The sequence below is a fragment of the Mytilus trossulus genome, chromosome 14, assembly GCF_036588685.1.
Source record: "Mytilus trossulus isolate FHL-02 chromosome 14, PNRI_Mtr1.1.1.hap1, whole genome shotgun sequence".
In the NCBI taxonomy this organism is placed as follows: Eukaryota; Metazoa; Mollusca; class Bivalvia; order Mytilida; family Mytilidae; genus Mytilus; species Mytilus trossulus.
The window spans coordinates 55,494,804-55,522,000 of NC_086386.1; the positions used below are offsets into that span (position 1 = coordinate 55,494,804).

The 27,197-nt window shown below is 31.1% G+C and overlaps 3 protein-coding genes across 4 annotated transcripts in view; all 3 read right to left on the reverse strand.

Annotated features, from left to right (window-relative positions):
* Positions 1-27,197, reverse strand: part of LOC134696285 (protein HEG homolog 1-like) — a 171,471-nt gene that overhangs the window by 19,527 nt on the left and 124,747 nt on the right. Inside the window, exon 1 of one of the 2 annotated variants that reach the window (XM_063557987.1) lies at positions 841-985. The exons of the other annotated variant lie outside the window; for it this stretch is intronic. Within the exon in view, the coding sequence (XP_063414057.1) occupies positions 841-904 (64 nt within the window). The 5' untranslated portion in view covers positions 905-985. Of the gene's footprint in view, positions 1-840; positions 986-27,197 lie in introns of those variants that run through there. 2 annotated transcript variants of the gene reach the window in all.
* LOC134696616 (adhesion G-protein coupled receptor D1-like) lies at positions 3,531-18,880 on the reverse strand. The gene is made up of 15 exons (XM_063558483.1): positions 18,656-18,880; positions 17,818-17,890; positions 17,407-17,521; positions 16,699-16,745; positions 16,047-16,170; positions 14,777-14,880; positions 14,151-14,253; positions 11,833-11,983; positions 11,267-11,336; positions 10,200-10,266; positions 9,605-9,690; positions 8,800-8,926; positions 7,765-7,806; positions 6,128-6,211; positions 3,531-5,286 (listed from the first exon to the last, which is right to left on the reverse strand). Exons 1-15 carry the CDS (start codon positions 18,681-18,683, stop codon positions 5,227-5,229), a joined length of 1,281 nt encoding a protein of 426 aa, XP_063414553.1. The 5' UTR covers positions 18,684-18,880; the 3' UTR covers positions 3,531-5,226.
* LOC134696617 (adhesion G protein-coupled receptor B3-like) lies at positions 19,718-26,842 on the reverse strand. Its single transcript, XM_063558484.1, has 4 exons — positions 26,649-26,842; positions 25,945-26,133; positions 21,740-21,811; positions 19,718-20,084 (listed from the first exon to the last, which is right to left on the reverse strand). Exons 1-4 carry the CDS (start codon positions 26,820-26,822, stop codon positions 19,956-19,958), a joined length of 564 nt encoding a protein of 187 aa, XP_063414554.1. The 5' UTR covers positions 26,823-26,842; the 3' UTR covers positions 19,718-19,955.

The window sequence follows — 27,197 nt, forward strand, 5'->3', positions numbered from 1 at the left end:
GTCTCTTGTCGTAATACAGTTATCTATTAATATATAATTAGTGGATGCAGTGTAAAGTAAAAATCAATCCATCAAAGCGACATTTTATATTTCTACCTTATTATTCATCTGTTATATGTAAAGGCATAGTTTCAATACAGATTTTTTAACACATACATATATTTTACAGGAATATATTTGGAATACTTTTTTCGTGTTCTTTTGTACGTTAATCAGCATTATTTGGGTTAAAGGGGCGGCTGCATTTTGTTCGTTTATCCACATTTGTTAGGTTTAGGGGCAGCTTAGGAACGCTTCCCCTTGTGAAGTTTTTCGCTGAATTGAAAACGCATGGGGTGCCTTCGGCTGTCGTCTGCTCTTTGATCGGGTAGTTGTCTCTTTGACATATTTCCCATTTCCATTCACAATTTTATTACTGATTTATGGGACGTTGTACAATGTTACCATGTGTCTACAAATCATATATTACAACAGGTTTCTTCAAAATCAACAATCATTTTAAGAGAATATGAATATATACTGTAAACATTTTAAACTTAAAAATATATTATATTAGTATTCGCCAACAAAGTCAACTGTCGCTTTGTACATAGTATTTCCGTTTGAGGTAAAGTGCAACATATGTTTTCACCTTGTTCGTAAGGTAAATAGATAATATTGCTATTGCAAGTTTGATCCATGCAACATGTGTTATAATTTTTAAATGTAAATATAGGATAAGAAAATAGCTTGAAGTGTAATATATATCCCCAAATGAAACCAATCAGTCATTTTTATATATATAATTCGGTGTAAAAATGATTTACACATCACATTGAAATAGATAGTTAAACGTCTTACCTGAAAGTATATTTCTATTTAATATCAGGAATAAGCCAAACCTCAATATTATGTAAGTATACATGTTTATGATGTATCGTGATACAGTATTTACAACATGCACTGTAACACATGTGAATCACATTACACACTTCGACTACATAAAAGGGTGTATTAATCCGTTACGGAAGTGAATGAATCAGTGCAATGTTTTCATACGATATGTTGCGTGACATGTATTATTTGTAGTTTTTTTAAAAACAAATACATGCATCATTTTGTTTAAAGTATAATAAGAAAGGAAATAAAAACGGTAATAGAAAGCTACTATTGACAATATTTTCCGTAGAAATTTCAGCGATTTAGCAATTGCTAACTAGGTTTCGGTACCTCCGAACGAAAGAATGTTCAAAACATAGTATTCTTTCAAAGATTTGTGAATGCTTTCAAAAACTTATGACTGCAATATTGTTACAATGCTATCGATAAAAGAGAGTGACGAAATATAACAAAGGAACTCTGATAACGTCATGTCATAAAACGAAAACAATATAAATAGAAAAAAAACATCATTCTATGAACACAAACCCGATAAATGTAGGTATCTTAAATTCCTCATAAGGATAAGCAGATCATGTGCCGCATGTGCTACATGTGCTATCCGTTATGTTGCAGTTGTAAGCAAACACATGCTATTGCGGTAGGTGAGACTTGGGATAAAGAGCACACATTGTGAATACGTGGCGATCATTGCAAATTCATCGTTTTTTGTGAAACAGATATGTAATAACAGTCAACCAACTTAAATTTCCGTACACAATATTTTCAAAGGAATAATTTCAGTTTTGTCAAACCTTGGGTTGCCCATCAGGCTTTCCTAAATACAGTTTAACGCTTTAGCATAACCGGGGATCATTTAATGCATGTAAAGAACAAAATGGTTTGTTTTAAAATATACAAATATATATATTTAAAAACGAAGACACTTGTTAGCCAATAATGATTATGTAACACTTTACCAAAGGACAGAAACTTATGAATTATCGTTCCTGAGGTGGTTAAACACTATTTAAACACACAGTTCAATAAAGCAGATTACGCTATGATTCTGACGATCGACACAGCAAATCATGTAACCCTAAGCTGTACTTAAAGGGATTTATCATAATATTATAAAATTAACAGTCACTTTAACAGGTTAAATACAAACAAACTATCATGTATAGTTCTGATGTATTAATCCTTGTTCGTATACATTTCAAACGGTTTTAAATTACAAGTAAAAAAAAGTCATCGAAAGTGATTTTTTTCACGCTAGAGTTTGAACGACAGTGTTCAACAACATTATAAATGTTTATGAACAGTTAACTGACAACACTGGTAAACATGCTTATACATAAGTGTTATAACAATCAATCGGTAGTTGTTTTGAAGCAGTAAATGCGTACACATATTTATCTAATATAACTTCAAGATATGAGATGTGCAATGATTTAGTGAACGTTGCTTAATATCCAGCGGCTAATCATACGCATTTTTCGAGTAACTATTGTACCAGCAGCATAATATTAGTACCAATAGCAGTTATTCATCTTTGAAGATATGTTCTCGATAGTCATTTTTTATAAATCCACAATAGAAAAACAAAACCCCAGGAAATGGCATGAATTCCAAATATAAACATGGAGCATCGAACGTCTACTGCTGTACAGGCATTAACATTATTCACAGTGCGTCAACATGCAAATTAAGGATTATGAAAATCCTAATATTTGTTTGCTGATGTGCTAGGCTGTCGGCTTCTACACGAAAGGAAAACAAGTTACCCCCAAACATGGGCCTCTTCTTTAAACAGATATTACATTTTTCATGATTCAAAATAAACATGCGTTATAGCTAGCTAAAAAATACAATCAACGAATTATAAATTAGATGCGTCCAATACGATTTTTTGGATTTATTTTCACCCGAAACAATCAAAGCCTAATATTTGATACCGTGCCAAAACAATCGGAAACAGTTGAAGGTCTTTATAATCAAACCCCTTTAAATTGCGGATATAAGTATATTCAAAATTTGGTCAAGGTATCTATAATGAGTTTATTTGCATGACTGTCGTATATAATTCAATAATATTTACAAAAATGTGCGAGCAAAACAAAAGGTTGTCGCTCATATTCCTAAATTGTTATGGAGTAAAAAAAGCTCCCAATGCAAACTCAATTTACAAAATTTCTATAGGAACATTCTACAATTGCAGTCCGATCAGGACTCGAAAGAACTAGTCGTGCATACTTACTCAGAGGTTGAGTTACTTTAAGTTAGTGTTACATGATGAAGCTTTCCAATTCGTAAATAGTTTTGCACTTACAGTATCAAACTACGGAAGAGCAGTTATTTGCCAAAATATGTACAAGATCACAAAAACACGCAAACGTACATGGTTACAATACTTAATAAGTTTTTGTGTCAGTTATTCTTCTCACAATAAGCAAAACATACTCTTAATTGTCATTGTTACATAACTAATACAAAAACAAGAGTACACACACTGAAATGTCTCGCCTTCGTTACTTACCATTGCTAAATGTTGATAGTACGAAATATAAAGGTTTCCTACAACTATCGCAGAAACTTCAAATAATAAAAAAAAAATGAAGTCAAAGTCATATAAACGAATTAAAGAATACTTGTACACCTTTATTATACAATACAATACAATACAATACAATACAATACAATACAATACAATACAATACAATACACTAACTATAATTGACCTATTGATAATTGTTTCTACGGAACAGACTTAACAAAAAAACATTAGCATGACCAGTGAACCATGACAATGAGGTAACTGTCAGATGAACCATGTCATGCAGATATGTCCACTTATAATCCTTCAATTCCACAAATAAAGTTGACATATTGCTTTTACTTGAAAAAAACCCAGACTAAAACACTAAACCTTAACTCGAAAAATAAACTGGTAAAATGCGGCAGAGTTAAAATAAAACGACCGGTGCGATTGACATGTACATCGGAAAATATTTCTACATGCAGTTCACCTGTGGCATATAGTATAAGAAAAAAAGACCAAAGCTTTAAAACTTAACTTTGACCATTGAACAGTGAAACTAAGGGCAAGGTCAGATGACGTATGCCAGTTGGACATGTACACCGTACAATCCTTTCATACACCAAATATACTAACACCTATTGCGTACAGCATCTGATCCATGAAATGAGGTCGAGGTCAAGTGAAAACTTTATGACGGACATGAAGACCTTGCAAGGTACGCACATACATTGTACCAGATATAGTAATCCGTTTGTTATAAATGACAATGGACATGTTACAGATGGAAACTTCGTAACATAAGATAATTATATTTAAAGTATGTAACATCCAGGTCTTTCACATTCTAAACTTTAATGCTTCTAAGAGATAAACTAACGCCGCCGTCGAAACACTATCTATCTGTCGAACTTTTTACGATCAAAGTCGTAGGCTAGACACATAAACGGTGTAAATAAAGGCAACAGTAGTATACCGCTTTTCAAAACTCATAAATCCATGGACAAAAAACAAAATCGGGGTAACAAACTAAAACCGAGGAAACCGCATTAAATATAAGAGGAGAACAACGACACAAAACTGAAATGTAACACACACAGAAACGGGCCAAGCTTCAGACAAAATCCCACGAGAATAACAAATATAACATCAAAACCAAATACATGAATTTGGGATAGACAAGTACCGTGCCATGTCTTATCTTAATGTTAACGTGAGTGAAATATACCAGCTAACAATAAAATTTAGAATATAGCAAGATGGTCTCGACCAATGAAATAATGGTATTTTATGGCTCTTAATTGCAGGAAATAAAATAAATGGCACAATACTTATGAAGTTTAGGCAAAGATGAGACACTATAAGATGTACAAAAAAGTAATACAGATGTAAATATAAGCAACATTCAGGAAACACAACATAATTCAAAGAAAATAGGCATAGTTCTTCACTCATAGACACAGACTAACGAATTACCAGTTATTAAATGCACTAACTAAAACCTTTCATTTGACGAGGTCACAACGAGGTTCGTTATTACATTAAAAAATTGCTAAATAGCTAAATTTGACCATTTAGGTTAGAAGACAGTCATTTTGTCATGATTTTGTGTAACAATGAGGGTCACAATCCGACAATTAAACACCGGTCTGTCCGGATGTATCACTGAAATCACTGCCAGCCTTTTATTTCGTTATCATTTGATAAAACAGTTCGATATTTATCGAATGATAGGCAAAACTTTAAAAAGTCAAATTCAGTTGAGCATATACAAATATTTTAATGCATTGTCACACATTTGTTTTGAGATAAAAACGTTGTTTTGTTTTCTAATTTTTGCTCTGTTTAGAGATTCCGTTGCTGTTCCCTTGTTGTCTTTTATGTTTATCCTAAAACAAGTACAAATGTTAGACGATGATGCATTTACCTGTATGTCTTACACAAAATATGTAAAATATTGAAACACACACTATTATTTTATCAATGTTTGGATGAACACAAATATTTGAGACAATACCTCGTGCATTTTTCTCACCAAAATTGTTTCAGGTGAAAAGATTGTCTTAAGAAACCCTACAAATATGATTAAATAACTCCATTGGGGTATTTTGAACGATAGTGAATGATTCATGATTTTAATTTCTATTTTTAGTTATAACTTGGAAATTTAAAAAAATGCCCAAAGAGAAAGGCGATATGAGGAACAGTACTTATTACTTGTCATTTGGGAATCCTTAGTACATTAACATGTATAATTTTTAACAATCTTACACACAAACACACACATGCACACATTAAACAAAATACTTAAATAAATGCACCAAGATCCCGAAGTGTGTTAATTATAGTCTCTACGTTGTGAAACAAAACCAACAGCACACATAACTTCATTCGTCTCAAACATGTTTTACATGTTCCATAAGCTTAGCGTAGTAATGGTAATTTAGATGTAAAATTAAACTCGTATTCTAAGGCTCATTTCTAGCAGAAACTTAATTAACAAAGGATAATAAAAAAAAATGTCTTGGTGCGTGTAGGTGATGGATTATACAATTATAACACCATTTGGTATTCTTTAGAGACATCGATAAATGTCTGTTTGAATATTTAAGCTTGAAGTGTTATAAGTCAATCTGTCAGTTTTAGTTCATGGTGTTAGCATTTTCAATTTCATTTTAATATGTTTTTGATATGACCGAACTACGTAATTCTTGATATCGCTTTACTCACATAATTAGAAGTATCAGTAGACACTATAATATTTGATCGATTGGCTCTTCGGCGTCTTTGGTAATGATGATAACCCTGTCTGACCTAAATATAGAAAGGTAAAGGTATATATATTTAAATTAAAGGAGGTTATGTTTAGAAATGTGTGTCAGATTTTGTATGGATGGTTGCTTAGGTTTTTACTACGATTCAAGGTAAAATATTACCTCATAACACCCATGTTTTCTTTTTCTATTAGCATGATCATAAAACTTCAATAGCCCATATCAGGGATTTTTACCCGAATTTCGGCAAATTTCAGATTTCATTTCTTCGGATTTACGACCCAACTGATACCAATGAAAATATAAGGTAAAAGTCGAAGTTAGCCTGTTGAAAAAAAAACTGCAAAAGGAGCACCAAGTTGAACATGTTTAACATAACTTATCCATATTTTCAGTTTATGTTGTTCGACAACTAATTGTCCTCTGATTTATACGTTATAGTATCAATTTAAATTCTAGATTTTGTTAATTGCACCTGCAATATCCTTGATAAGTATTCAAGTGAACAAATAGTTCCTTTTTAGGATACTGGGATAAATATCTGATTTAAAGACGTATATTTAAACCTGACGATTACAATTATTGCATATTCAAATTAAAAACATGTGGAGAAAAATTAAAACCACATCATGTCAATGACTAAAACAAATGCTATAATGTTCAAAATTTAGAAGAAAAAACAGTGCAAAATTTAACAATTGACAAATTCAATCGAAATTATGCTATCAATTGAAGTGTTGAGGAAATGTGTTATAGTTGCCTAGCAGATAACCATCCAACACGGTTTAACTGCAACAAATTCAAATTTTTGATTTAAGATGAACTTTTTGTAAAAGGCTTTAAATTTCAGACTGCGGTTTCATCTTTGAATAGTGTTTTGATCGGTTTAAATTTTGATTCTGTTTTATTTAAACTGAAATCTTTACTAAATATAATTGTTGTAAATATGTGAACATTCGCTGTCGTACGATCTGCCGATACCTATATCTGAAACAGTTATCTGAATGACTGTTTATAGTGTGTTTAAACCAATTCCATTAGAAGTTCGATTTGACGATTTTAAATCTTTTAAATAAGTAACCGAAGCCAGCTTTCATACATTGCTAGTTTTGTGTTTTAATATGTTGATTTGTGATTTGTATCGATCTGATGAGGTATGCACTGTGTGACTGATTTTAAAAGTCTTTCTTTATTTTGTGCTCTGAAGCTACTTTCTCAAAGTCGGGAAGCGTTGTACATTCTCATCCACGTCACATTCTATCTGACTTCCAGAAGTGAGTCGCCTGTTCCAGTGGTTGACGTTTGTTCCTGTATTTGTTTTTCGTTTATTGGTTTATACAAAGATCAGGCCATTTATTATCTCATGTTAATAATTTTATATTTTTCATATATAAGTTAAAGGCTAAACGGTTAGTGTTTACGTCATTACGTCTCTGTATACGAGTTAGTTCATTAGCTTTTCTACTACATCTTTTTTTATATTGTGAAAATTAAACTTTAGCGTACTGCAATATCTTAAATACAAATTCAATGATCACTTTTCTTTTATCATTACATATACTTTGCTTTATAATAAAACACATAAAAACTCACCTCTTTGTTAAGAAAACAGTGGAATAAACAAATTAAAAGACCCTGTACGAAAATGATAAGTTGAATATAATGTAAGTTCAAATAACATTGCAAGATTTGTATTAATGCGATTAATGCGAGTGGATAAGTATCTCACAAATAAAATTTTGATAGCTTATAATTATATCTGTGTGTTTATACAATAATTTGTCCCGCATTTTAGTTCAATCCTAAAAAAAATCAATAATAGAAAAATTGCTGACATTTTTTGCAGGCATTATGTACATACATGTAGAACTTTAATACAAAAAAACAAAACTAAACACAAACTTTACTCATACATAGATATCTACCGAATAACAGTCTGGCTTTAGTTTATTTATGCTAAAATGATATTCCATCACGCAAAGTCTTTGGTAAAATTACAGGACTATACTTGTCCATGTACGTGCATCTGCTGTAAAATCAGAAATAATTGCACAATGCTACCAATACGAAAAATAAGACGGTCACCATAACTTGAAAAAATAAGAAAAAAAAGAAGTTGCATTGTGACATGTTATGCTTATTTCTATGAGCCGCTTTTTTCTGAAATCGCTATTATTTAATAGATATTAAAGGTTTGTTTGTTAACTTTATAACCAGATTACTCCATAGACTGATTTTCGTGTTGCGTAATATTGAGTTTTCCACCTAATGATTTTTAAACTGCTATTGTTCTTGTGGTGTTACTTCGATTCACTATTGGGTTCGTCGGTGTTCCTACACGTTTCCATATTCTGAATATTTTGATATTCTTTTTGGTTCTTCATTATTTTAAGGTATCAATTGACAACGTACTTCGCAGAATTTAACACATCTCCAAATTGGATTACGAGGGGAACACAATAATTACAGATTAATCTTTTATTCCAATATAGTCGTTGAATAAACGTTTGGCACACACATGTATAAGCTTGGTATGTTTGATGAATCTTGTTTCTACATTTTGTTTTCTATAAAAAAAACAACCTTATATATGATATATTATATATATAATTTTTTGAAGCAAATTACCTGTAAGGAGTTGAAGATTGCAAAAAGGTATTGAAACATAACCAAATCCTCGTTTACAGAAAATGCACCAAGTACCCATGTTACTCCAAATAACGGCAAAATCACACAGATACTTTTGAAACCAATCCTAGATAAAACGAAATACAGCTCCCATTTACTCTCCAATAAATAGTTGGTAATAATTTTGCGTACATGTACCATAAATTACAAGATAATTAGATTAAATGTTAAAGTTAAACAAAAAATAAACTAAAGCATTGTTTGGTTTATTTGTTTTATTTATTTCTGTTTCTTTGAGTTATTTATATTCCTAATGGCATACCATTTTTTCATGATTAGGGGATTTTGACATGTCTGAAATTAATTTGGTTTGCGGACGTTTTTTCCACACCTTCTGGCCTATGTGTATCTTTGATTTTTTTTCTCAAATTCTTGTTTATTTATGTTTTTCTTTGTTGAGTGTAGTATTCATTTCGCTAAATTTGTAAATACTATTGTGGTGTGGCCAGTTGAATCCAGTCTCCGGTGCGGGATGTTCTGGCTGTGTGGAAGACCCATTAATGACCCTTTTCTTCGATAGGATTGTTGTCTTATTTCAAAAATCCTTTTCCTATTCTATTTAAATTACTGTAAAATTTAAAGTAATCCTGTTCTTTGTTTATTTGTGTAACATTTTAACCTTTCATTATGAGATTATTTATAGACCAAATTATTATAAAATCCCCGATTGTTATATGTCGAGTACCCTTCACAAATTGGTCATGTAAATGTACTGCTGTAAATTGTTTGAACAATAAGATGTTACCTAGATTTCTCCTCTAATGTTTTCCTAGCTAACCCTTTAGTGGTCATCATTTTATGTACCGTTAAGACAATGATAACAAAATTGATCTGAAATAAACAATACAGAAAAAAACTACTGTATATTTATTATTATCGCTGAATACCAACTTTCGTGGGTTGCGTTAGAACAGATGTAGCACGCCTTGAACTGTTCTTCGAAGTGCAAATTTCCTACATGCTTTATATGCAGAGATTGGTAAAACCACGAATTCAAATATCACAAAAATACAAGTTTCCTCAATCCACGAAAATTGTTACCCACGAAAAAAATTTCGCACAGTATCATTCCTTAAAAGTCACTCAGATTAATTTTCGGATTGATTGATGGGACTCGTTCACCTGTTCCTAAATAATTATTATGTATACTTTACTACGTTGAATACCCACGTTGTTCATTCATTTTGCTTTTGTATTTATTGTTTGAACTGCCCTTTCCTGACTAGCACCTGTAAATCATATATTCAGTTTAAAAGAAGTTGATATTATCATCAAACAATTAGAATGAAGAAAAAACAAATGCAGTATGACATTTCCTTTTGTTAACAACCAATACGTACCAAAATTACAAGTAATGCTGGTCCTATGAACGCCCATATGAGGTTTGACTCAAGAGTCAACCAACAACTGAAATGATAAAAACACCCCGAAATTAATGATGCATAATTATAATAAATACTTACCTGTACCAATCATACAGGACCAAATTTACATGTTTACAATTAATATTCCTGAAGTTATGTTCAAAGCCAAAATGTTTGAGAATCCGCAACATCAAATAAATGAAACACAACTTAAGCATAGTAAACATATGGAAACAAACTGCTATCATCATCATAGCATGTCTGTGGAGTAAAAGAATCAAATCAAGGTTTGTATACAAATCTGGTAGGGCATTGCTAAACGTTACTAGCACAAAACTGTATTACAAGATATGGAATTGCAAAATGCGTAAAATAATATTCTAAATAAGTTCTATAAAGAAAAATACAGTTGTAGGAAGATATATTTGTGTGATGTCCCTGGCGTGTTAATATTTCTTAGAAAGTTTAATTGATAAAAATGATGAAAATACATAATGCATGCAATTTGAAATTACTAGCATTAAAGAAGGAAGCCTTGCATTTCAAAACTGTTCTTTACTAAAGTAAAATTCACCTGTGTGGTAGTATATTACCCGCCCAGTACTAATTTTCTAACATACTATGTGTTCATGTTTATACATTTAAATCAAGTGTGCAGACTATTGATTTTTCTACTATGCAAGTGTGAACTTTGAAAAAAGTTTGGATATTGAATTAAATAATTACTTCATGTTGTTCTTTCTTTAAGAGAAAAGTGGTCAGCTGAAATGCTGTAGTTGTGGAAAGGAAATTGTGTTTGTGTCCTTCCGCTGCCTTTACTTGTACAGTGATATGAGACTGTTTTGATGGTAATTTAGGTGAAGGTTGCCGCCTATAAAAACATTTCAACCCTATACAGTTGTTTGCACCTGTCCATAGTCGGGAACCTGTTGTCGTTTATTGTTGTTTTTTATCCGTGTTTTTCGTTTCACGTTTCTCTTTCCATTGATATATTTGTTGTTAACACATATGAGCTAAATATACATTGTATATGGAATACGTACAATTGTCCGTTACCATACCCATTTAGTTTAGTCACACCAGCAGAAATGCCGACAAAAACACCTGGAACAACTGAAAATGAAGATGAATATATAGGCAAATGAACAAGTAGATGTTATCATGGTCCTTATTTTAACTGCTTTATGAAAACATCAACCCCTATTCACAATATTAAATGATTCAAGAAATCATCTGGTTCATTATCTTTTTTCTTAGTCATTGATATATCTGCTGTATCTCATTCGAAGTAATATAAATAATTGTGTACATTTTTACGAGCTGATCATAGACATAGACATACATTTATATTGTCATTATGCTCTTTTGCTTGTGTGCAATTGTTTGCTTATCATCTTTACTCTTTGGTTTATCTACTCTCGGAATTCTCCTTCCTAGTATATAGTTTTTTTAGCTTTTGGAATCGTGATGTGAATCATGTATATTTATAAAGAAACGATATCATAGATAAAGCTATTAAAATAATGTGAAAAAAAGTTACACATGAACTATGTTTGACGAGTAAATTTCATCAAAATGACATATTCGTAAATGTAAAACATGTACTCACCCCAACATGCAGGCAGCAACCAATGCACAATAGATTTTGTTTGGAAAACAATAATAACCATTCTCACTATAAGAATACCCTCTGCTAGCATCATAGCAAAGTTTGTTAAGAACATATAATGTAGAGCTACTGCGACCGCTGTACAGACTGCCTTTAAACAAAACAAAAAAGAAAACAAAAACAATTTAAAACTACTTATATTGATTTATCTGACTGGGACGTAAGCAATTAAAAATATTTTCATCGAAGCGTCACTTTGTAGACGAAACGCGCGACTGGCGTATTCAACTATAATTCCTGGTTCCTGATATTTAAACCTCTGATTGTCTTTTATTTCTAATATACTAGTCAACAAAAGAAACGATACACGACTTTGAAATAAAATTTATCAAAAAGTATTAAATATAAAAAAAATGAGATACACTATTTTAAAACGCTTTCATTTGCAATGTATTCACATGTAATAATGAAAATCAAAACTTGTCGGAAAGCATCTAAATTCAGTGTATACGATCGTAGGGAGCAAATAAGTTTTGCGGAAAGTTGAATAATAAATCGACACATAATTTTCTAAGTTCTAAATATAATTTCAAATTTGTTTAAAAATATTCAATATGCTAATCAAGTAATGTTCATGTTGTAAGTAATAGGTTGAAATATTGTTTTTTTTCAAATTTTTGGGAAAAAAAGTGTTTTTTGAAATGTCAAAAAATGCAAAAAAAAAATGTTTTTATTTTCTTCTCCAATCAATGCTTTAGATATGAAAACAACACACAGTAAATTTGGAACCTTTCGGATAAGTTTTAAGATTGTTACCGCTTTTTGAATATCACTTTACACATACTGTCTATGGTAAATCAGTTGATTATGTATACATTTTAACGATTTATCGTGGGGACAAACTTTGCTTAACAAATAAACGAAGAAACTGTATGATTTTTAAAAACAATTTGATGGCAAACACTGTCTTTACCTTAAAAAAAGAGGTTGGCCTCATTATTTGGAACTTGTTTTTTTTTAAATTGTCGTTAAATTTTTTTTTTTTTAACGGATTTGTATTTCCATAATGATTAAGTATTACTACCTTAAATATTGGTCCATTGAATGGAAAACTTTATCTTTAATTTGAAAAAAGTATTGTATCGTTTCTTTTGTTGACCAGTATAGTATGTCCCATTATACAAATTGAGTTCTTTTCATGGAATTGATAACAAGTCTTTTATTGATTATTTCTGTGTGATAAAATGATAAATGATGTTGATTCTACCAGTTAAACAAGTTTTTTTAAAACTTTTTGTATTGGTCAGACAAGCACCTGCAGCTATAGTGTTTTTAATAAATGGTACACCTTGTTAATTAGCTTAAAATTACTTGTTAGGATGTTCACTAATACATATTTTTTAAACGGTCATTTTGATCTTATCATGAACTTTAAATACCCAACAAGAATTGATTGAGTTATGAACAGCTTTCAGTCATTTTTATGATTATTCACTACATTAATTTGCAAATTGTTTTTAACAATTGCCTTGCATATTAGTTCAGTAGCTTTCACACAATTAGGTATCATGGTGATGTGAACAGGTTAATATTTAATACCTAACATGTTATTTAAACATAAATGTGTTTAAACACTGAGTTTAATATAACATGTTTGAGTGACAGTAACATGCTTAAGCTTATTATTGGATCAATACTAGATTCTCATCTATATGTAACACTTAAAACATACAAAAAGCCGTTACTGACTTCATGATGGTTTTCAATCTTTCAAGAATTGAGGAAAAATACCTTTTCAGATGCAAATCAAGTTGATAGTGGTAAGAAATAAAACTGTCGAAAAAATATTAAAAATAGAATACGTGCCACATGCGGAGCAGAATCTGCTAATCCTTTCTGAACAAGTGATATGCCCAGTCTTTACTTTGTAATGCTCTGTTTTGTCTAAAGTTGTTTGTCTTTTGATTTTTGGCGATTTCAGTTTATTATTTAGTTATGAGTTTACAGTGTTCTTCGCCATCTTTTCCCTCTTTTTAATTTCAGAAAATAACAAACGACCCACACATTTACAGTTAAGGAAACATAGATAAAAGATAAACGATAAAAATAGATAAAAGCAAAAATCATCAAGATGCATACATGAAAATTATTAATCTATATGTATGCACTGTTGGAAATAGAACGCTACGTTGAAAATTTCGAACCAATAATCAATGTATATACAGCTATGGTATACTTTTTAAAATTTAATGGGAAATGGTTTCGTCATATTTATATATGTATTAAAAATAGACATGGTCAATTATATCCATTCTTACCTTAGTTTCTGTTCGTTTTATACCAGCCAAAAAAAGGACATAAGACAGAATTAAAGCTACACATAAGTTCATTAGTGTTTTTGTTCTATCATTTCTTACATACCTATAAAAGTAGTAAAGAAAAAAAATCTTTCGTGATACTATTATGTTAAGCATTACAAATCATGAAACATCACCTAATACAAAGGTTTAGTAGACGAGAAGGATATCTGTAATATTAAGTTTGTTAAAAGACACATCGAACGAAATGTATCCATGTTACAACATGTATAACACAGATTAAAAGAAACCTTACATTAACCTTAATTCTCTCCGCACCAGAAGTTGCATAAGGCCTCCACGATTAAAAGAAACAGTTAACATTTATTAACTGATTTATGAAATTTTTAATTCCGCAAAACAAATATTTCACTTCTGTAAGTTCAGAATAAATCCACAGAAAATATCAAATGATATATACCGACGTATCTCAAGATGAGAATTTGTTCTCGAGTTAACGCCGTAGCTAATCCATAAAATAAATTTACACAATATTAGAACAGCTTACATGTTGTTACATCCAAAGTACAAAAATGTACATAACTTCAATATATAACTATATAATTATATAGATGTTGAAAACTTACCTCCAAAGTACTGAATGAACGACTATTGTCACGGTCAGAAACAGAATGGATACACCACATCCTATGGCTGAAATCATGCTCAAAGGAAATTTGTGAGGCGATGGCTGGAAAAAATGGCAATTTTATATTAGTTTGTTTAGGTGGCACGCTAGTATTTCCTGGTCCATAAGGGATAATGATAGCCTTTTTTGAATTTTCACTACTTGTTTACAATGCCAAAAATTCTCCATTCACATTTAACTGAAGTACTTTCATTATACTATTCAGAAAAAAATTTGAATATCAATAATTACTATGTACTTTTTATGCCCCACCTACGATAGAAGAGGGCATTATGTTTTCTGGTCTGTGCGTCCGTTAGTCCGTTCGTTCGTCCGTCCGTCCGTTTGTTCGTTCGTCAGTCTGTTACACTTCAGGTTAAAGTTTTTGGTCAAGGTAGTTTTTTTTTCTGGTCTGTGTGTCCGTTCGTTCGTCCTTTCGTCCGTCCGTCCGTCCGTCCGTCTGTTCGTTCGTAAGTCTGTTACACTTCAGGTTAAAGTTTTTGGTCAAGGTAGTTTTTGATGAAGTTGACGTCCAATCAACTTGAAACTTAGTATACATGTTCCCTTTGATAAGATCATTCTAATTTTAATGCCAAATTAGAGAATTGACTCCAATTTCACGGTCCTGTAAACATAGAAAATGATAGTGCGAGTGGGACATCCGTGTACTGTGGATACATTCTTGTTTTGCTATATTTAAAAACTCAAGGCCAATAGTGTTATAAGGTATTTTGTCGTGCAGTGATTACAATTTTTTTTTTTTTTTTTAAATCATTTAATATGTTAGTGGAATCATTTCATATTGCTGGATGATGTGGATGCGTTTATTTTGTAAAATAACTTGTTTGAAGTTTGAGTATGATGTATAACGAAAAAAAATCACGCTTTCGTATTATAGACAGTTGGCGGTGGCAACGTAACAATATGCATAATATAATTAATATGCTTATAGAAAATGACTTCAAACCGATATTCTTTTCGTGCCGAATAAAATAAGAATACGTTTGATATATTTATGTCTAGAATAATATAGAAAATAGTTTGGGTTTGTTATGACGGTTTCAAGCAAACTAGCAGAATTTGCACCAAAATAAAGATAATAATAATATGATTTCAAACCGCATATTTCGCACAGGATAAAATTCTGAAAAGAGTTTACATAAATACGGTATACCATTATCATGTGTGTGTAATTGTAAAACTTAGATTTGGTAAATAACTGAACATACTGTCCTTCCTGGGCTCATCAGTACGCCAAAATTCGTGGTGTGATTGTATTCACAGATTGTGTAAGATTCTGAAGAATCAGCTACTAGTGATCCCAAAGGCGACCACGCTCCATTTACAGTATTCCTTTAATTTAGTTGTTCAATATAATACTATTAGAAAATATTTGAAATATTAAACAAACCATATGTTATTGCTGCAAAAATTATAAAAAAAGAAGAAAAGTATGGGAATGTGAAAATACATGTGCATTTGCGGTTTGTAATGTGGAAATGTTTTATCGACATATAAATAAGCAGGTAAACGTTATATTTAATTAAGATAATATTTTTATGGGCTTCTAAATGAAATTTATACCCAATTTCAAAACATAAGGGCTAGCATAAATGTATGAGAAAACAATCTAATAGTGCAAATTAACTAGAAACAATATCTTTCTAGATTTTCTTTATAATAGTACAATCGTGTAATATTTACAGCAAAACTTCAATCGCTACATGTTTATGAAATGTTTCTTTATATTTTTGTCGTTTGTCAATATTTGTACATTTTAAGAATGAAGAGTGATGATTTTGAAGTACAATGTAGTGACTTATAACGCAACTCTGTTATAATTTTAAAACAAATAAATTGAAAGATATACATTGTACTTACGAAGCATTGAAATCCCAAAATCCACAAACAGGTCTGGAGTGGTTTCCCTTGAAAAGATGTTCAGAATTAATATGATCCTAGACTCTACAATACAGGAATTCTATAGCCTCGTAATTCTTTCAGTCATTTTTATGTGTCCATCAATTCAAAGCCGAAAAATATACGTAGAGTTTTCAAAAAATATAATATACAAAAGAAAATGTGGTCAGAAATCAATTAAAACAAATATCCCCATAACATCCACATTAACCCACAATTAGGCATATTTCTATATTGCTTCTAATATATTCACATCTCTGTTCGTACATGGCCAGCTGAAGGACGCCTCCGGGTGCGGGAATTTCTCGCTACATTGAAGACCTGTTGGTGACCTTCTGCTGTTGTTTTTTTTTTGGTCGGGTTGTTGTCTCTTTGACACATTCCCCATTTCCATTCTCAATTTTATATATTGCAATTTGGTTAACAATTTCATACTAAAATAACAAACTGACAAAACAGAAGATAGATTATATAAAGGATTGCAAGTACAAATATATGTTTAATGAACAAATTTAAATAAAGGCTTAAAAAACAAAAACTTCAAAACAAATATACCCGTGTATTGACTTTTTTTTTTTAACAAAAACAAATATGCTAAAACAGACAGACAATTTGAAATAATACGAAAAGATATGTTTTGCTATTGTATAAATGCGATAGCCTACTTACTAATAAATGTCCAAATCTTAAGTTTACGGAATAATCCAAACACGATTTTGCATCAATCGAAACATCAGCTATAATCGAATTTACGTCGTATATTCCATCAAAAGACAGCACTTTCCTGAAGAAAATATAGTCACAATCTTTTCAATTTTTTCATAAAGCTAGACTTAACTAGAAAAGACATTGCTTACACAATTATCTTGATATACACTTAATATAATAAATCAGAAAATTCAGAAAAATTTCGATCATATAACATATTATGCTGCAAACATTAATAATGTATCTAAGTATAAGAAGATGCATACAGTGAAAGATTTTTGTGTGTGTTAAATTGACTTTATTTCACGTAAACTGACAAACAAATGAAAAACAAATGATTTTAAAAATATTTCCAGTATCTATTAAACTTACCGATTTGATAGCAAATACTTTGGAAATAAACTGGACAAGTTTCGATAAAATGTGCAACTGTATCCAGTCAAATCTAAAAACAGATTCAAATATAACTGTCATTTAAAATCAGACGTTAAGACCGTACATGTACTAAAACATTTACAAATAAAAATATAGTATATAAGTGTACATGTTTTGTCATATGATTTTAAGTTTGTAATCTTTATGATTATCTAAAGATTATACAAGGGAACGAAAGATATGGAAAAATGCAAAATATTAAGAAGAATATCAGACCTTATTATGGCAAAATACAAAACAGACAAAAAAACAACAATATGGAAACACACACATCAAAAATCTTGTTCATTTCATTAGCTATAGATAGCTTCTACTTGAACCATATAAAATTGGTAACTGTGATCTGAATTATCTCTAAGACTACACTTAATAATCATGTTCAATGTATATTTTTATATGTTGTTAATTTCAGTTCCTTAACTTTATACAGAAAAGAGAACACCATATAGTCACACATGCGTGTAATTGTTAATATCTCAGCAAATATATGTTTACTAAGTGAATAAAATTGTGAATGGAAATGGGGCATGTGTCAAAGAGACAAAAATCCGACCATATAAAAAAACAAAAGCAGAAGGTCACCAACAGGTCTTTAATGTAGCGAGAAATTCCCGCACCCGTAGGCGTCCTTCAGCTGGCCCCTAAACAAATATAAACTAGTTTAGTGATAATGAGCGCCATGCTAATTTCCACAATAATGTTTTAATGTTTTAATGTTCACATTAAATGGTACTGGTTTACTACATCATAACATATTTTTTAAATTATAACTAACCACTGCACATGTTCTTTTTAAGTTTCATTTCAGTCCCTGAGTCTGTTATCCACGAATCGGTTGTTTGCAACCTATCAGGTACAATGATTTCGTCAGAGCTAGTCTTTCCAACTTCTATTTCTTAAATATTTGACCGAGCAATTAAACATTCAGAATACACAGTGCAGAAAAAATACGAATGCATTTGATATTTATTTGCATTTGTGATTAGAATTCAATATTGTTAGCAATCATGTGAGTTTAGCTATCTGGGATAAAACTACTTTATTAATATACTAGTATATACTTCTGGTTACTTGTCTCATGTGAACAGTTCTGACATTTAAAAATATCTCTTTTCAATGCAAATGTTCAACTACTAAAATTTAATGCACATTTTTGGAAACTAACACCGGGATGTGTTTTCTCTCTTAGAATAAGCAGTCTTCTAGGTTATTTAACTGAAATATGTTTTGATTTGAAATGGTGTTGATCAAATGCTTTACACATGTGATAATCATGTATTGAAACTATTTGCGTCATAAACAATGCCATGCTTTAAATTCAAAATATTATAAGAAGTCATAAACAGGACCATGTTTACCATCTGTTAATAAATAAATTTGGTGCTGTCTTCTGTTTGGTTAAAAGTATTACTTTTATTTTCGATGTTGTCAATTTTTAGGGCGACACGCCCACTCTGACGTTGTGAATTCATACGACAACATACATGCACGTTCTTATTGTTAATAAAGATGATATAGAAAGTTCTTTGAGCCTTATTTTTGATAGAAATATATTTATAATCATGATAATGAATGGAAATATTTTATCTTGAATTTATTGAACCATAAAATTCATTTTTGACTCTTCACATTTTACACAATCCGCTTCGCGGAATTTTCAATGTGAAAAGACAAAAAAATATTTTATTTATCAATAAAATCAAAATAAATAGTAACCTTTTTTTTTTAAATTGTTATATATGGAAAACCAAGCGACGCATTATATGAAAGAAATAACATGAATAAACAACATTACGATTTACCCAACACAACAAGAACATTTGCTGCAAATCAGGATATTGTTTGATGCAAACACATACATATATAGTATACCTCAATTTCCATTAGTGGAATCAATTTTCCTGTAACCTGTGGAGCGGTGTGTAAGGCATATATAAATAAATCAGATTTGATTTTGTTTCTCATATAGCGAACCCAACAATGTAGTGAATAACCAAAATACATCATATTAACTAGTTTGAGTTGCTTAAAGTTTTAAAAAGATGATAGTACTATGAGCATGATGGGCATTATACTCAAGTTTGAATAATCATACCAATATTTTCCTTTTTTACTAGCATAGAGAATTCCCCCCTCAATACATTATGAAACACATTAGTATACTCTGTTACTGCTTTTACTACTGCGGTAACACCACTTGTACCCTGAAAGATAACAAGATACTTTCTTAATTAAAAACTCACGAACTGGATATTGCTAAATAGTTATCAAAGATACTAAGTACGCCAGACGCGCGTTTCGTCTACATAATAATCATCTGTGAAGCTCAAATCAAAATATTTATAAAGCCAGTCAAATATTTTCAAATTGCTAACCCAAAATCCCTTATTCCATTGTTTAACGATAAAGTCCCTCTCCTCGATAGTATACAAACACTTGCAATTTCACTGCAATTTCTATTATTTACACGTTGCAATAATGCATTCAATCTTGTTAATAGAACATTTTACATAATACTGATACTTTTTCTTGTGTAAGAAAGCCACAAACCATGCTCTTTAAAAAAAAAATCTATTATACGAATAACATGATCTAAAAATTGACATAATCAAAACACTGGATTTGTTTTATTAATGCTGAATCATTCACATTAGGATAACATACATTTGAACAGGTAACATACTGACCATTGAACAAACTGAGTCAATTGGCCTCTTATTCATGTTATTTTTTGTATCTTTAGCCTCTCTTTAAGACTGTATTTTTTAAATGTATATTTGGTATTTTTCGCTTCCCTTTTAGACATAGCAGAAGCTTCTTAAAAAACACAACCTAACCGTCCCCTACATAGATGATGACAATTGATTGAATAATTCGAAGTTTCTGTAATAACTTCCTCTATGAAAAGCTAAACATAAAGGATACCATATATCAAAGAAAATTAGTCTACTATCTTGACATATAACTATAAATTGACAGCATGGGTGATGTCAAACATATATATCAACAGAACAGATAACTACTTTTCAGGCTGCGAATTTCCAATTTTTTCAAAGTACAAATGCAAGCGACGACAGATGATTTATCATGTGTATCATCTAGGTGATACGATTTCCTGGTTTTGATTTTCTATTATAATTTACTGGATAGAGAATCATTCCTTTTGCGCAAGCTAATACATTAAAGGTTTTACTTGGTACATACACATGTAAAACCATCATTTAAGAAATGCTTACCATCATAATGAAATTGCTGACAAATATAAATATCAATGTCATAGATGGTCGCGGATTATGTTCTATTTGTCGAATATCAGATCTTGACGGTTGTTTCTTGACAATTACATAACAGACGAACGACTTATTTACCGTTTTCTGTGCAGCAGGAATTTCCTATCATTCTAGATCGCCTGATTTTATCACAGCTTATGTTTGAATTTGATTTTGCCGCTCAGTCATTAGTTGAATATGCTCTCTTTTTCTTCTCTGCACGTGTTTACTTGTCATTTCATTTTAACTTGATGTCTGTTTTTGTTAAACTCGAGTGTGAATTTTATCTTTTATTAGTTTGTGCTATGTTTAATTTGACTATCCTTATTTTGCGCGAAACGAATTTCGATAAAAGCTTAAGGTGAGAAATGGTGCCATTCAAAGTGATGACAAAAGCTTTCAAGGTTATAATGAGGTATTTATTACATTTTCAGTCATGTATGAGTTTTGCTTTCATATTTTTGGGCTTCATAAGTAGTGCAAATATACTGTACATAGCACAGTTCTAATGTATATCGACAAAATGTTAAACATTTCTTTTTAGAATTTTGAAATCATGTTACATGTACTGTCTAAAAGAAGAATGTTACCTTATCGTTAAGTTCTTCCCATGACTGATAGTATTTTTCTTCTAGCAAATTATTACAGATCGCCCCAAAATTCTAAAACAATAAGATACAGAAAATGTAATTACAATTGGTGTTGTTTTGTCAGGTTAATAACAACTACTTAAAAAAGACGCAACTTAAACAAATCTATATTAACTGAAAGCGTATGGTTTCTTTAGGACCGTATTGTATGAGTTTAAAATAGGCAACAGTAGTATACCGCTATTCAAAACTGATAAATCCATGGACAAAAAACAAAATCGGGGTAACAAACTAAAACCGAGGGAAACGCATTAAATATAAGAGGAGAACATCGACACAACACCGAAAGCAACACATACAGAAACGGACCAAGCAGGAGACAAAATCCCACGATAATAACAAATATAAAAAAAGATAAAAAGGTTGTTTTCGCTTTGACACATTCCCCATTTCCTTTCTCAATTTTGCTAAAAAACTGATAACGACTTTTTATTAACACGTATTATTATAATGTTTAGCAGGATGTACTTGCTACAATGGTATTGATAAAAAGTTTACACATCTAGTCCAGAAAACATAACAAAGAAGTTGTGGTATGATTCACTACAAACTGCTCCGAGTCTGAATTGACCAGTGTTTGTGCTCGACCAGTAAAATAGAGCACACATTTTACTCGACTAGTCTCGACATTGTCTTGAATGTACTTAACTGTACTTAAGTGTACTCGACTAGGTCTCGACTTTACTTAGTTAGTCTGATTCAGTACTTGATGATCTTTGTGTTGTCTCGACTAGTCTTGACCTTCAAATTTAGTATTGACTGGTGTAAATCAGCCCATCTTACTAAATTAAATATTTATCTTACAAAATTCAAGCTTATTAAGGTATGATTTATTGCTGTGAAATGAGAGAATACAATTTTACAATAGGTAAAAATATAAATTATTATATAACTTCAGATAGGCATCTTTCATTTTTTTTAATTTTTCAAATCAACTTGGATTTTCAATCGAACTATGCAGCTATCTCAGATATATATTAAGCTTACTAAATCCCATGTCATTTAGTTTTTTGTTGTATTGCTGTCAAATTTAAGAATTAATTTAATTCAGGTCAAAAAAGCTAGAATTTGCTGTTTTGACAAAATAGAGATAGTACACTTTAATTTTTTATATAACCTTTTCAAATCAACTTGGATTTTCATCAAACTATGTAGCTATCTTAGATAGACATTAAGCTTACTGAATCCTAAGTCATTGTGTTTTTTTGTTGTATTGCTGTCAAGTTTAAGAATTAATTTAATATAGGAAAAAAAGCTAGGATTTGCTGTTTTGACAAAATAGTGATTTGAAAAAGTAATAAAAAAAATTAAAGGTGCCTATCTGAATTTATATAATAATTTTTATTTTTTACCTATTGTAAAATTAAATCCTTTCATTTCACAGCAATTAATCAAACTACCTATATCTAATAAGTTGAATTTTGTAAGATCAATATTTAATTTTGTAAGATGGACTGATTTACACTAGTCAAAACTAAATTTGAAGGTCAAGACTAGTCGAAACAGGTCGAGACTGGTTGAGACTGAGTCGAGACAGGTCGAGACTAGTCAAGACAGGTTGAGACAGATGGAGCCTTGGTCAAGACCATTTCAGACTACACAGAGATCATCAAGTAGTGAATCAGACTAATGAAGTAAATTCGAGACCTAGTCCAGTACACTTAAGTACAGTTGAGTACAGTCGAGACAATGTCGAGACTAGTCTAGTAAAATGTTTCCTTGATTTTACTGGTCGAGCACAAAAACTGGTCAATTCAGACTCTGGGCAGTTTGTAGTGATTGCCAATGAGAAAACTCGCAACAAGACACCAAACATGGTAAACATGTTAGCGGGATCCCAACCCACCCCTAATCTTGGACAGTGTTGTAACAGTACAACTTAAGACCAATTATAATATTCAGTTAAATAAAATTATAAGGGTTCCGCGGAACCCAGTGTCTCGCCTACTTTTGCTGTAAATCGCCGGCTCAACAAAAATGGGGGAAAAATCAATAAAAATATTCCTCATGATACTATCTGATTGTAAGAAGCTTCTGTCCAAGTTTGGGAAAAATCTAGGATAGTTAATGAATCTAATAAATGTTTGGAAAGTTTAACTGCAGACTGTATGAACTATTAACTGGAAGAAAACCTAAGTCCATTTAAAAGTAAAATACAGAAAAAATGGAGTTATCTTTTTAAAAAATTTACTTCTGGATACTATCTTATGATCATAAAAAAGCTTCTATCCAAGTTTGGTCCAAACCCAGGATAGTTTAAGAAAGTTATTTAAATTTCAAAAACTTTAATCACAGAGTGAATATTTGTTGACGACGCCGACGACGACGACACCGACGACGACGGAATGAAGGATCGCTTAGTCTCGCTTTATCAACTTAAGTCGAAGGCTCGACAAAAAGGCTTATCTCATCAGATGGATTGAAATAGTTATGCATCTAATAAAACACAGAATGGACGTGGTCGGGTAATTCTATATCCCAACAACAAAAAGACACTTAGTACTGATCTGAGGGTACTTGAAGTTACAGACATCTAGTTCAAAGCCACTAGAAACTAATAAAAAAAATATGCATATGAGACTTAAGTATGAATCAGTACACATCCTTCATCTAATGTTTTAGTGTAAAGATGTCAGGTCAGTCAGTGAAAAACATGATTTTGTACCAGTCAGCGTCTGTCTTAACTTCTATTTTGCCGTGCAGCCTGAAACAGCATAATTGGAACATTCATGTTTAGCAGTGTATCATTGCAATGTTATTTGTGTTTTTTTTAAAGCAGGAATGTTTTGGGAATGGAATTATAGTTTGGAAAGAGCACAATTGATATTTTTTCTAAATAGTGGTCAATTCATTGTAAATTTCCCGGTGTCCTGCGGTGAAATAATTCACAGATACTATGTATTACAACGGACAAAACTTAAACTTTCTTTGCATGACGAAAAAGAAAGCCGATCGTGAAGACGGTAAACACTGAATACTGAACACTGAAATCTGAGTATGCAAACTCAGGACCCTTTTAAACATGACCTTCTGCTGTTGTTTTTTTTATTTGGTCGGGTTGTCGTCTCTTTGACACATTTCCCATTTCCATTCTCAATTTTATTGTTCATTAAACACATTCGCCTAAACAAAAACATTTATTATAAAGTCTAAGACTGAGCTTGCAAACTCAGGACCATTTTAAATATTTTACATTAAATAACGGCAACAGTAGTATACCGTTCTTCAAAACTCGAAGAACAACGACACAACATTAAAATGTAACACACAGAGAAACATACTAAGTATTAGACAAATTCCGATGAAAATAACAAATATAACATCAAAACCAAATACATGAATTTGGAATAGAAAAGTACCGTGATACGTTTTAAAGTAATGTGAATTCACACTCAAATATAAGAGAAAACAAACGACACAACGGAAACACAACGTTAAAATGTAACACACACAGAAACGAAATATAATATAACAATGGCAATATTCCTGACTTGACCATGGTACAGGACATTTAAAAAAATAAACACATTTGCTTAACAAAAACATTTTTTATGCATGTAATGATTGTCCCAAAAACTACAATACTGATTCCAGGTGTTTCTAAGTGGTAGAAGACTCGTAGTACCCCAGTATGCATTGCAATTCATTAATTCGAAAAAGTTTTTTAAGGCCATGTTTTTCTTCTTTATTGGAATTTACTATGCAAATAATATTCTGACGTCAGAATGATTTGTTAATGTTTAAAACACTCTAAAATTATGTGATTTAATACATTTATATATTCACCTCGAAATAATAATGTAAAAGCAAAACGTCGATATACATGATATAGAATACGCAATATGGATAAGATATGTAAAATGTATTACAAGTTGCAAATTTACAAGACCTTCTTAGAACAATTATCTTCCTAAATCATAGCATATATCAATACAGTTGCCTGCATCATGCACATGTAAGGAGAATACATATTCAAGACAACCTCGGTTTATATCGAAATACATGGTCGATTACTTCACAGAAAATACTGAATGAATAGGGAAATCAATTCAGCTTCTTTCCTGGTGATACATATTTTATGTGCGTTCATGTATTATTGTTCTATTATTGTATATGTTGTACAAATGAGTTACTAATCTACTTACCTCTAGCTGATCAACAGAAATATTATCTGTATGATTTGTTACATATTTGGCTATGTCTTCCAGTAAAGCTGAAGCCGTTACTAGATCTCCAGTTCGTAATTCTTTATTCGCACTTGTTATGTTTTCAAGTTCTTCAAGGATAGAACTCACAAGTGGAATTTCACTGTCTCCAGCTAATAGTTTGTCCAACTTAAACACAATGAATAACCCTGATATAATTGTATGCTAAGGTAAATTTTTAAATTGCATAATGTGAACAGTTGGCGCTAATAAGTGTTGGAACATCAACTAAATTACACGTTATGTAATATAGGGTATTATTCCTGTTAAATTTACTTGTCAACGATGTTGCATTTGTGTTTAACAGAGATTCAAAGTGTATTTAGCTTTTTATTTTGCTATTTGCTAAATGACTTTCTGTTTAAGATTTTCCTTGCAAACTCATGTTTGGAAATCGGTATTTTTGTAGTTTTACCTGTTGATATTTGGAATTAATACCAGCTGTATGCAGATTTTCCTAAATTCGTTATATATAAAATGTATTGTGTAAATTCAAAAATTATCGCAATTATTCCTAAATTTACAGTAAGATCGTGTGATCGTTGTTGACAACTGTATGTATGCATCAGCATGCCTTGCAAAACAAATACCACTTAAACATTTTGGACAAACACACTATTTATCGTTTGAAGTATAGAATTTACCTGTTGCTTAAGATTATACATGGATTTACTCATACACTGAGTGTAATCCGGTTCGCTCCACATTCCTGCGCTACTACAATTTCTTGACACAGTACCTGTGTATTCACCAGTACATGTTATCGTAATCAGTGTGTTTTCTGCTGTTCTGTTCCATTTAGTATTGAATCTGTCCATATCTTCTAAACAACGATGTATGGAATCTGCAGTCGTTAGATACATATTTATTTATGCAATAGGTGTTTGTAATACTTGTATTCTTCAAGTGATAATATGAAAAAAACATATGTGCACCTTTTCGTAACATAATATGTTCTTCTACAATATAAGCCGGGAAGATCAGTGTCAATGATCAGATGAATGAAAACACATTAAACTAAGTATATAATTGTCAATAAGTGCAGTTACCCCTTTTTATATATGGTTGTTTTTGCATTAACAAAAAAAATCTTAACTGTTTAATTTTGAATAGAGTTATTTAAACGTATTTTAAATATAAAGGAGGTTATGTGTGTTCGTTCTATTGTACACAAGTGCATACAAATAAATCAA